The 12,232-nt window shown below is 39.7% G+C and overlaps 1 protein-coding gene across 1 annotated transcript; it reads right to left on the bottom strand.

The window, feature by feature from the left end:
- Positions 1–642: 642 nt before the first annotated feature.
- Positions 643–11,521, bottom strand: LOC114573586 (piggyBac transposable element-derived protein 3-like). Its single transcript, XM_028605857.1, has 7 exons — positions 11,420–11,521; positions 10,826–11,085; positions 9,985–10,501; positions 9,063–9,779; positions 3,749–3,880; positions 931–962; positions 643–742 (listed from the first exon to the last, which is right to left on the bottom strand). Exons 1-7 carry the CDS (start codon positions 11,519–11,521, stop codon positions 643–645), a joined length of 1,860 nt encoding a protein of 619 aa, XP_028461658.1.
- Positions 11,522–12,232: the final 711 nt, after the last annotated feature.

Raw genomic sequence — 12,232 nt, 5'->3', positions numbered from 1 at the left:
AACACTGGATACATACACAAGTAAACGCTGGAAAGAGAGACACACTAGGAGCTACAACAATCTGGCAGGGAACAAGTGGAACAAGAGGGGTATATAATGGGGATGGGAAGACAACTACACACACACACACACACACACACACACACACACACGGGAAACAAACAAAGGCAGGAAGACACGTGAAGGAAATGAAGACAAAACAGTAAATGTCAAAATAAAACAGGAAGTCCAAGAAACAAACACAAAACACAATAAGAGCGGAACTGGGCGTGACAGGGATGGCAGAAAAAGTTACTCTGTAGAAAATTCCAATACAATGGGGTAAGCTAAACATCACAATTGCTTGAAATAAAATTATACCTGTTTGATGTATATTTTTATATTTCATCTTCAGTTGTTGCCAAATACGTTTTGTGTCTGTTGACCTGAATAAATATAAAGATGTGCGCACACACAAAAATGTTGAATAATTGGAATAGTCAAGATAGAACTTCAATTCTTTTACATTTTTTCTCACGCAGTTTAAGTGTATCTGAAACTGTCGACACAATTTCGACCCGGCAGCACAGAAGATCTATACAAGTTGAGCAGCACTGACATCCTGTAACTGGAAGATGGCGTGCCCTACACAGTGATGAAGTGTTACTGGTAGCCTCTGACTGAAAACTTGATGCTGTGGTTATGGAGGCGGTCGATGAGACTAGTTTTATAGAAGGCAGCTCCTGGAGTGTACACCCCTCCCCTGTCAAAAACAGGAGAGACACAGGAAGAGAGAGAGATTTATTTTAAAGAGGTGGTAGGCAGATATAGATAAGAAGATAAGTTATGACAGAGAGGGACAAAGTAAAGGAAGCAAAAGGAATAGAAAAAAAAAACTGACCTCCTGGGGAGAGAGTGCACTTCATTCAGCAAGGTTACGGCTGCTTGTACCATAGCAGAAACTGTAGCAACATAACCAGGCTCTGTAAACCACAAGAAAAACACAAACATGGTGATAAGAAGTTGCAGAAATATCTCTAAATGTTCCAAAGCATTGTTCATAGCACAAAATGCATTGTCAGTTCCAGCTACTACAGTATTTACGGTATGTGACTGCTTAAAGGAGAAGTCTGGTGAGCTTCTACACTTTTCTTACTGCCAACAAATGCCATGAAAAGACCAAAACCAAAGCCCCCCTGCTGCTCCAGATCTACCTACTGTATGACTGGCTACAGACTACAACCATCTGCAACATCATCAACAGCTGCAATTAAAGTCTCTTGGGGTCATATGGGACTCGGTTGTTCTCCATACTGCATCGTACACTATGTTATTTTTCGGTTTTGTTATATTAGTAGTCTACAGACAACACTAAGTATCATTACTTAATCACAGTATATATTATTCTGGTGTACACTGTTGATGTGACTCACAGTTATTGATTATACGTCACTTTAGCTTGCTACTACCTCATAACTTTGCCTTAATTGCTCTTGTTTAGTTAATTTATTTTCTACTAGTTATATATACCTCCTATTTAATTCAATTATTCTATAACTTGTGTTGCAATACCTGAATTATCCCTCTTGTGAACACTAGGCTTATCTTATCTTTATTTTAGTTCATATCATAACCCCGCTCACAAACTCACCTGTACCTGGGTCATCAGTTTGCCAATATCAATGTTCCTGCTACAGTAAATCCTACAGGCAAAGTGTACTGCTTCACAGGAGTATGAACCATACGCTTTTTAGGTTTTGTGTCAAATATTGTGCAGTTGGTTATGAATTACTTATTGTTTTGACAAGGTAAATTAAAGCTGTTTAACAACCTGCAAGTGTCCACTCTGGTAAATTTAATTATACTGTTTTTAGATTTAGATTACAGAAAATGAAAAACCTATTTGCCTTGATAAGGGTTTTAATTTGTTGCAAGTATGAACATGGCTTTAATAATCTTATTGCTCTGAAAAACCACAATGATTTAAGAAATATCAGTGATACTTAACATTTATTAATTTATTGTTTATGATTGCAGACATTACAGGCACCTATTCATGTAAGCAGAGAACAAAATAGTTTGTTCTCTCTTTTATCACTTGGATTATGCAGGTGATGGTGCAGAAACGGGTGAAGTCCTTGTAGATCTCTGGCACTTTGAGGACAGACCGATCCAGCAACTCTCCACTGTTGTCTTTGTATAGTGTGCTCCTATTTAAAACAAATTCATAGACATCAACACATAAGGTATTAGGTGTACATAGCTTTCTTTAACATCATTACTATCTTACCTTACCTTCTCTTCTCTGCTTTGGATTTGTGGACATCACAGTAATTGTCTCTCCTGGGCCTTGTTCTGCACCCTGTGAATTTAAGCAAGAAAGAAATGATAAGTGTATGTAACATGATTTTACAATTAAATTATTATCAGACTTGCCAACGTACTTGGTTTGTGCCACTAATGCCTGCCCTCTGCACACAGGTGAGTACAGGGGAACCAATGGGATTTTTGCGTTTGGAGTAATGTACTGACTGGAACAACACAGTAGTGTGGTCGTACAACACTGGTCCATGCACACGGTGCAGCTCAACAGGGGTACTTCAGCCCCACCTGGAAGAAGGGAAACTGAAACAAAATACTTGTTTTTTTTCTGTTCAATTTGCTTTGTATTGATTTCATAAGGGTAAAAATAAATAACTGCTATTTTAAATAGTGTTTTATTATAGGAGTGGAATTGTACTTACAACTTTCTATACAGATATATATATATATATGAATGTTATTGTTAAAATAATGTTATAAGAATTTAGAACATCTGAAAAACATGCAACATTAATGTAAAAACTGATACAAACAATCCAGTTTCTTTTGTTTTTCAGTTATATTACAGTTTAGGTTTTACAATTGCCTCTAACATGTCTGAAATTAGCCAAATCCCCAGGAACATGGTTAACCAAACGAGGACAAATTACAAAGTGGGGTCATTAAATACCAGTTGTAAACACACACATACTGTCCGTCATATGTCGTTCAATCTAGCTAGCTAAACTACTGATTTAAAGAAAAGCTATTTGTTTACAGACATCAAGCTAGGCTAGCGCCATATGCTATGTGCTTAATTTATGTTACTCACCCTCATAGTTGTGTAGCTCCGTAACTTGATATGTCCCACTTCAAAGCTTTCTCCCGTTTCCTGATGGGTGCAGGTGAAAGACCGTTGACCATTCTGTGCACATTATTGACATATACTAATAATAAAGCGATGGACGGCGGGGTTAAATTAACTTGGGTTACAGACCCATGGTTACAGAGGAGCCGGCCGCAACGGATGTTCTCACATAAAACGAACGCACCCTCAACGGGCAGGGATCATTTCATTGGTCAACACTACACCTGGCATTCTATTGGTTGTGGAATTTTGATAGTGTTGTAACACAGAAAAATCCAAGCGCGCAGGAGAGATCCGAGAGCAGCAGATTTGCAAGTGCGCAGAATCAGGCTGAGTGCGAGGAGAAGGTTCAAAGCTGAGAGCAGGAAATCTGTCCACAGAACAACATATCTGAGTCCGAGCACAAAGTTTGAGCACAAGCAGAGCAAATCCAAGCGCGAGCATGACCATTTGAGTGTGAGAGCAAGGTTTTGAGGGAAATTATTACAAAATCTGAACGTAATATCAGTGAGAAATGCTCTCAAATTGAAAGAATGCGCTCTTGAATAAAGATAGGAATATAACTCCATATAATAACACATGTCGACATGTCCAGCTGACTGTGGTTGTGGCAGTGTTTCCTGCTCCTAAGACCTGGGTGCAGATCTTTGCGTTGGGTCGGCCCTGTGTGGGATCTGTACCCTCTGAGTAGCCCTCCCTGAAAAGTGTCATGCTGAAACAGGTGTCTTCTATCTGAGAGAAGAGAAAGGAATGATGAGAGAGGAACGGAATGATCGGACAAATTAATAAATCAAACAAGATACTCGCAACACGCTGTACAATAACACAAAACTCCAAGATAGTAAATGCTGTACGTGGATCATGGTTGATGTCAACAACAAAGTGAGCAAAATATGAACCCATTATGTGTAATATGTATTACCATGGTAAACAACATAAATAATACATTAGGAAACAGAAATCTAATATATTTTCTTATATTAGGGTGTTATTGTATAACTCATAGTAGCTCATACTTTAGTTTAGTTTATTATAAGGATCCTCATTAGCTGAGGCCTAGACCACCAGCTAGTCTTCCTGGGGTCCACCTGCAGGCGGTGTTTGACAGCTGTTTCTCCCCAAGGTAGCTTTAAGATCATCTCAGGATACTAAAATGATACAAATCTATAAAGCTCTGACAGTATTAGTGTTACCTGCTATATGGTTGGTACAGACTTGGTGAACAAGCCAAAGGAGAAGAGTGATGCAAACTTTGGGAAAGACAAAAAAAAAACAAACGGCACTTATACAAACATGTTATTGTCTCCAAATTGTGCTTACAGCTGAATTATAAGATACATTTGTAAAGAACTGGGACTATAAAAATGACATTCCTTATACTGACTCCATTTAGTCTCCATGACTTCTCTGCTATTTTCTTGATTTGCAGTGCTGACAGATGAAGCATTAAAGGTGCAATATGTAATATTGGGTGTAATACTGGCAGCTAGCGGTTAAAATAGTTACTGCAGTACCAATTCAAAATACTGGAGAGTCGTCTCCCCCGCCCCCTCCTGCCCAGACTCAAAGTTCACGGAGGTTGCCAGGCTGAGACCGCAGCATTCACAACAATGTTGCTAGACGCTTTTCTCACATAGCCAGACATTACTCCACAGCACAGCGGAGTAGCTAACGGTAGATGCTAGTCTCACATAGACATTACTCCACAGCACAGCGGAGTAGCTAACGGTAGATGCTAGTCTCACATAGCCAGACATTACTCCACAGCACAGCGGAGTAGCTAACGGTAGATGCTAGTCTCACATAGCCAGACATTACTCCACAGAACAGCGGAGTAGCTAACGGTAGATGCTAGTCTCACATAGCCAGACATTACTCCACAGAACAGCGGAGTAGCTAACGGTAGATGCTAGTCTCACATAGCCAGACATTACTCCACAGAACAGCGGAGTAGCTAACGGTAGATGCTAGTCTCACAAGTTAGATGCACAGCGGAGTAGCTAATTAGATGCTGGCTATATTGACAGTCATAAAAGCCCGTGCTCACGCGGAGCTCTGTAACCAACTGACAGACACACTTTTTCGGCTTAAAATTACAGTATGAACCGCTAAAAACACAACAACCTCACTGTCCTCCCCACACGCCAGTCAGGCACACTTCCTCGGCTTAGAATTACAATACGAAACGCTAAAAATACCACTACCTTGCCGACGGAACACACTTCATTGGCTTAGATTTACGGCAACAATCGCTAAACACACTGCAAACTCACAGTCCTCTCTTTCCGATTTACAGCCCCCCTCTTGTGGCTTAAAATAACTCACCGTTGTCGGCTCCAGCCGCTGAAGAGGCTACACGCTGTAAACAGCCATGACAACAGTTAGCAGGGTTAGCATGGCGGCGTTAGCCAGGACCAGTCGGGATCACTTTACTGGCTGTCTCAATTTTTTTTTCGAGTTACCAACTCGGGTACTCTAGCTATATAATTCAATGTGAGTACACAAATGTTGAAATGACAAAAAATGCCCATCCCTAGTAGCTGTGATAAATTAGCCTGAAGCTAATGCTTACCTGTTCAGGAGAAAATAAGCCAACTCTGCGTCCTTTTGGGATCTAAGCTGTCTCCATCTTTCAAATACATCTCCAATATTTACCAGGTGGTTGTTACGTCTCTGGTCACGCAACTGTTAGAAACATGCTGTTTTCTTTTTTTATGTCATGTAGAATCTATCTCCGTTGATCCTGTTGGTTTGTTTGCTGCTTTCATGGCTGTACTACCGTTACAGCTGTAGCGCGCTGGGTTTACGTTTTTACAGGTATATCTGGCAACCCGGCCTGCCTGTCAAACTGGGCCGTTGATAACCACACACAGATCAAAACATAAACAGAAATTCCGTCACGGAATGTAAATTTCAAAAAGAAAAAATACTGAAATTAGCATTGTTGTCAGAAAAGATAGTATTTCAGTTTAACATGTTTCCTTAATATCTGATGAGGCATTGGTGTCATTTTTGGATTTATTACAGTATAAATATTACATATTGGACCTTTAAAACTGTATAATCCATGTTGATTTGAAACATTTCTACACTCGCACGCAGTAATATCCCAGTTGTTGCCACACTCTGCTGCTGCATTTAACATGAGTAGCATTGAGCCTTTTGGCTAATTCCAACACTTGACTGTTACATTTATCCACATTTAAATGCTTGGAATAATCATTTTAATTCTTAAATTATCAGCTAACGCTAGCTTGCTAGCTTGGTAACATTTTTCAAAACAAATCTAGTTGTGGTCTTGCAATGTGTGACCCTGCAGGATCCCCAGTCTTTACATACTCTTTAACTTTAAATGAGAGATGATTGTCTTTAGATGTGAGATGGAGTCAGACTTTAGTCTTCTAGTGTATGGTAGGCATAAGACTCATTAATATGTGACATTAATGGACCATGGTAAAGACTGCAGCAGCATGTTTCTAGACAAAAAGATTCCATGGTGTACATCGACATCTGGTGGCGACTTTGAGGTATTACATTTGGGGAATTTGTGTTACAGTTTCTTTGGATTGCTTAAGCACGATTTTCAAAACAGGGCCCGTGTTTTCAAAACACTACACACAATTAGCACAACCACACACCCAATTAGCAAAACACCTTTGCACCTTTGCAAAATGAAACACTCTTGCAAAAACTATACACTAATTTATAAAAAACATATTTTGTTACCATATGAAACACACACCTTTCATTTGACTTAATTACAATTGCTTACACACTAAAATTAAAACTTTCCCACAATTAGCAAAACCTTACACTCAAGGAGCAAAACACTAGGCTAGATTTGCACAACTGTAAGCACATTGTCAGCTTCACACTTTTTGCAAAACATTACACACAGTGATTGCAAAACACTAAACACACTTGTATGCATTTGACACAGAAATTTATCATGATGTCATTTCCTTGCAATTTCAAAGCAAAGGCTTTCAAATGAACACACATGAACCAATTGGTTAAACACAGCCACCAGGTACGCAAACACATGACTGCTAAATTGTAGACACACCAATCGGGTTTAAGCACTATATAAAATGCAGCAGGTAAGTTCACCTGCCTTCAACCAAAATGGAAGGAGTCAGAAGAAGAAGAAGAATGAGAGTGAGAGGGAGAATCCACAGAGGAGGAAAAGGAGGTAGAGGAAGAGGAAGAGGCCCAGCCAGAGGTAGAGGCACACTAGTGGACCATGTTGTGAACCACGGATTGATGCTGAGGGAGACTGGACTAAGAGTCAGCCAAAGAGTGTCTCTCATTGAGGCCCCAGGCTCAGGTACCCCTCATTGAGGCCCCAGGCTCAGGTACCCCTCATTGAGGCCCCAGGCTCAGGTACCCCTCATTGAGGCCATGGAGGACCCCTGTGACCAAATCTACGCTGCAGCTGTGCAAGGATGGATTCGACATTCAAGACGGTTCTTCCCACGTTGTCTTGCCAATGAGGATATCGCCTGTGATGTTGATGAAATTCTCTTGGCCGGATCCAGCTAGGCGAAGAGATAATGTCTAGTATTTTCTGTACTTTTTCAGATCTTTTTTTTTTGTTTTGTCTGTTTTTTCTGTGATTGTAACCTGTACTGGATAGAATATTTTAGGTTTGTTGTTTGTGGAGCTAACAGTGTTATGCACACTACTGTCGTAGAATGAAGACTGGGACATGTTTTGTTGTTGATTCTCCATGTCGACTGATTTGGGTATATGGAGAGAAATAAATTATATTTCCTCAGTCTGCAGCATTGGTCTTGTGTAGTGTTTGGTGAACTTATTGTAAATGTCTCTGTGTAATTAATTTACAGTACTCTAATCACTGAGAAGTAGAATTGCTAAAAGTGTTTTAGGTTAGCAACAGCAGTGTATATGGTTAATTAGTGTATAATTTTAGTGTGTAAGCAATTGTAAAAAACTGTAATGTAAAACTCTCAAGGGAGCATGCATGTTACAGTCAAACAAACAATGATTTTAATACATTTGTGATTCAATTAAATGATTATTTAATAGGATGCATTTTATTTAAAGGTGAGAAACTCTTTTACCCACCAAATAAAAAATTTAAATGTGTTGAAATCAGTAAAAATCAATACAACAAGGCAAAGGACAAAAGGAACATGCTGGTCAAATTTAATTTGGTCCGTTTCAATAATGTTGTGTTACTTGTGCCAGGAAACATAATTGTTGGTCCATAAAGCACTCTGTTTTTTTTTGACAAAATGTCAAATTTGACATTTCCATACCAAGAGCCACACTCTTAATTGATCTACACATGCAGCATCATTCGTGCAGACTGTTTTATGACAGGGCACTATGTACATTTACCAGTATCACATACAGCACAATGTTTCCCTTTGAATTGGTTAACCCTTAAAGGGGCAAGCATAAATAAATTTGATGGAAAAATTATTCATTGCTATTTTTGTATATATCTAGACTAAAATGACACAGTTCATGCACTTTTTCCAAAATATGACCTTTATTTTCTAAGTTACACTCTGTATCTCCCAAGATACATTGCCCATTTAGGGTAACATTTTGCAATGTATCTTTTTTTTATTATAGTTCATATGACAACTTTTAAAACATTTCATGAACAATTAATTAGCTACATTTTTTTTTTTCATGCTATTCATACAACATTAGAAAAATTGGAAAAAACTGAACTTTTTCTCCCAAGATGCATTGCCTATGTAGGATATACATTTAACATTTCATAACTTTTTAAACAGTTCATGTGCCGACATTTTTCCTGTTTTCTTTTTTTAATTCTACCATCTTCCCTGTGGTGCCCCACACCAGATATATTCTATGGGCAATGGAAGCTGAGAAAACACTTGCGAGCATTTTGTCCAGTGACCAGGCAAAGCCTCACTTTGCACTTCTGACACATGATGGATGTCTGCCCATCCTGGCACATCCTGCATCGGCCTTTCACTGACAGGATAGGGAAGTGGTCAATCCTGTCATACCTCATATCATCCACTGGCCTGGGAACCTTTGGCTGTTTGATCACTTTTTGTGGCGTATTGTCTTCATTTCCTTTGGATGGCCGTCCCCTTTTCTGCTTTTCAAGGTAGATGAGTCCCCTGGCAGCATCCAGCCTAAAGTCCTTCAGACACTGGTGTTTCTGACCAAGAGCTGCTGCATCATGCCGGTGGAGGAGCCATGCGTTATTGACAGCAATGTCAACTATCTGCCAATATATGCCCATGTACCACCGATGGGACTTTGCTGGAGTGCGATACAGGGCAATCATCATATCTGCCAAATCCACTCCTCCCATGTGAGTATTGTATTCAGACACAATCTTGGGGCATGGCACACTTATCTTTCTCTTCTCCTCTTTAGAGTAGCGTCTCACTTGGCCAACAGGGTTGACAGACGCACAGGAGCTCACCAAAGTGTCTGTTTTGTTGTCGGCCCATTTGACCACAGCCAGCTTTGCATCGTTGTCAACACGAAAGTCGAAGCTGCCTCTTCCTCTTCGTAGGAGGTCTCGATCTTCTTCTACCCTGCAACCCATCAAGCGGTTCTTTCGAATAGTGCCCGAACTTCTGAGGCCCATAGAATCTTTTAGATGTGTTCCAATCTCAACGATGTGAAAAAATTGTCAAAGTAGACAACGCAGTCGGAGGGGTTTCTGATGGTTTTGCACAACTGCAGGACAACATTTGCACCTAACCCAAACTCTTTGCCTTGAGTTTGATTAGAACCATCAAATGTAGACTTCCCTGTATAGACCATGAAGTCATACAAAAATCCAGACACACCAGCGCGGACAAAGATCTTGATACCCCATTTTTGGGTTTACTGGGTAGATACTGCCGCAGACTTCCAGCTTTTTTTTTTCCTTTGTAAGGAACCATCATTTCATCAATTGAGAACTGGTTCTCACTCTCCAATTCCATGCACTTGCTCCTCATGTGGTCCAGTACATCTTCACTGGACTCAGAGCTCATGTTGTCTTGAAAGTGGAGCATCCTGGATAAACATTTGTACCTCTTGAGTGGCATGACATCTGCTACTTTCTCATATCTTGTATCTGTTGCCCAGTAGTTTTCCATTGCAGGCATTTTCACTATACCCATGATCCGCTTCATTCCAATGAAAGCCTTGATTTCAGACACATTAGTGTTGATGCTGCATCCAATGAGCTGACAGGAATACAAGTTTGTCTGCTGAGCAATGACTTCAAAGATGTCCTTGTCGAAGAATTTGGAGAAGTACATTAGTGGAGTGGAGAGCTCGTCTGGTGCAGTGAAGCAGCTTTGTGTAGCAGTGGACTGGTGCTCAAACTCAGTTTTTCTCCAACTATTGAAAAGGAAAAATTATATCAATATTTCCCCAATCTTCAAGATAAACCACCTAAGTATATGCAATTTTACACAAACTCCTGTGTGTTGTGTGTGTGTGTGTGTGTGTGTGTGTGTGTGTGTGTGAGGGTGTGTGTATGTGTGTGTGAGTGAGTGTAAAATAGAGAAAGTATTGGGAAGGGGGGTTCCTTCCCTCTTCCTTCCACTCATTTACTAACACATCACCATAACACACATCATGTGGACACACACAGATAGAACATGTACAGCAAAACCACTAGATCTTTCACATAACAATTTGAAATACTCCTCCAATCATTACCTAAACATCTTCCCTCGTTTATTCTGGTTTGCTTGTTTATTCTGTTTTGCTCCTTCCTCGGCCTCATGACTAGAGCTGCCATTCAAATTGTCACTGCTGCTGCTGTCATCCTCACACTGTCCCTCTGTAGGCCTATACAGCTCATCTTCCTCGACTTCCTCATTGGATCCCTCCTCTGAATCTGATGAACCATCAGGTGGCAAAACTACAGACTTCACCTCTCTCTTTCTTGTACTGTAGAAACTGCTGACAGAAATTCCCTGAAAACATGTGTACATGTTGAATTCATCAATAATACACATTTGAGAGTAAAATAAAAAAGTAATCAATGTGGCACACCTTTATCCTATTCAATATCTGTAGAGAACAGGCCTCAAAACATAAATATATCTGTGAGTGATCAGCCCTGTTAAATACCCTTATATGGGCAATGTATCCCCCAGGATACAGGCATTCAATGCCTGATAATCAAAGTTGTGAGAAGATTATTTTAAAAATATCCACAAGAACATGTAAAACTATCCGTAAAAAACTATTTTCTAAAACAAAATCACTCTAAAATATCATAATCATGAAAAATATAAAAACACTTACCTCATGGCCAGTGTCTTTGTCCACGTATGCTGCCAGTTTGGATTTTGATACAAATGTTTGGAATGTTGGCATAAAGTCACATGACCTGATTACATGACCCATCACCCCATCAGTGTTTCTCATCAACTGCAACCACATAATGCCCCTTCCCCCATAGCCCCTCCCCCTACAGCCTGTTAAATGACTGTATCCCCCAAGATACAGAAACTCTTTAAGGGGGATGATAAGAGGAATGTTAAGAGGAACCACTTCTATTGAAGTAAAAACGCAGTCATGAAATAATCCTTTTCAGTAAAAAGATCATAAGGGCTCATCTGTATTTGGAATCAGGGTTTTTCAAGATAATATACATATTTGTTGTTGTTGTATAATGAGTCAGATAAATGTGTACAGCGATCTATTCATTAAACAGAGATAGGTCAACAGAGGAAAATATAATGGTAACAGGAATATGAAGATCATCTTTTTCTAAAAATCTTTTTTCACGTGTCACAGTTGAACGGTAAAGCCCTGATATGTAATGTAACATGAAATCCATCACCAAACATGAACAGGCTCCATCAGCAGATAATGGGAAACCTTCTGTATGTGTGGTATAAGTACACAACAAATGACCAGCAGCGTTTTAGATGAATTGTAGCTGAGGCAAGTTAACAAAGAGCTGCAGAAGCACAACTTATTCACACTCTGGAGAGACACAACAAGCCCAAACAATGTGTTCCAGTTGGAAATCAGGATTTGGCAATCTCAATATGTAGACAGACGGAGTGATGGAGTCTGTTTTTCTGACATTGTAAGACTCATTCAGAATAT

This window comes from Perca flavescens, chromosome 18 (genome assembly GCF_004354835.1).
Source record: "Perca flavescens isolate YP-PL-M2 chromosome 18, PFLA_1.0, whole genome shotgun sequence".
In the NCBI taxonomy this organism is placed as follows: Eukaryota; Metazoa; Chordata; class Actinopteri; order Perciformes; family Percidae; genus Perca; species Perca flavescens.
The sequence above is the reverse complement of the archived record's forward strand: the minus strand, read 5'-3'. Positions and strand labels throughout refer to the sequence as shown.

Coding starts and splice junctions, on each gene's coding strand:
- LOC114573586 (XM_028605857.1), bottom strand. CDS start 11,521: ATGGGTCATGTAATCAGGTCATGTGACTTTATGCCAACATTCCAAACA. Junction 9,780..9,984: donor CCAGTAAACCCAAAAATGGG/GTATCAAGATCT, acceptor CACATCGTTGAG/ATTGGAACACATCTAAAAGA. Junction 963..3,748: donor GAAACACTGCCACAACCACA/GTCAGCTGGACA, acceptor TGTGGTTTACAG/AGCCTGGTTATGTTGCTACA.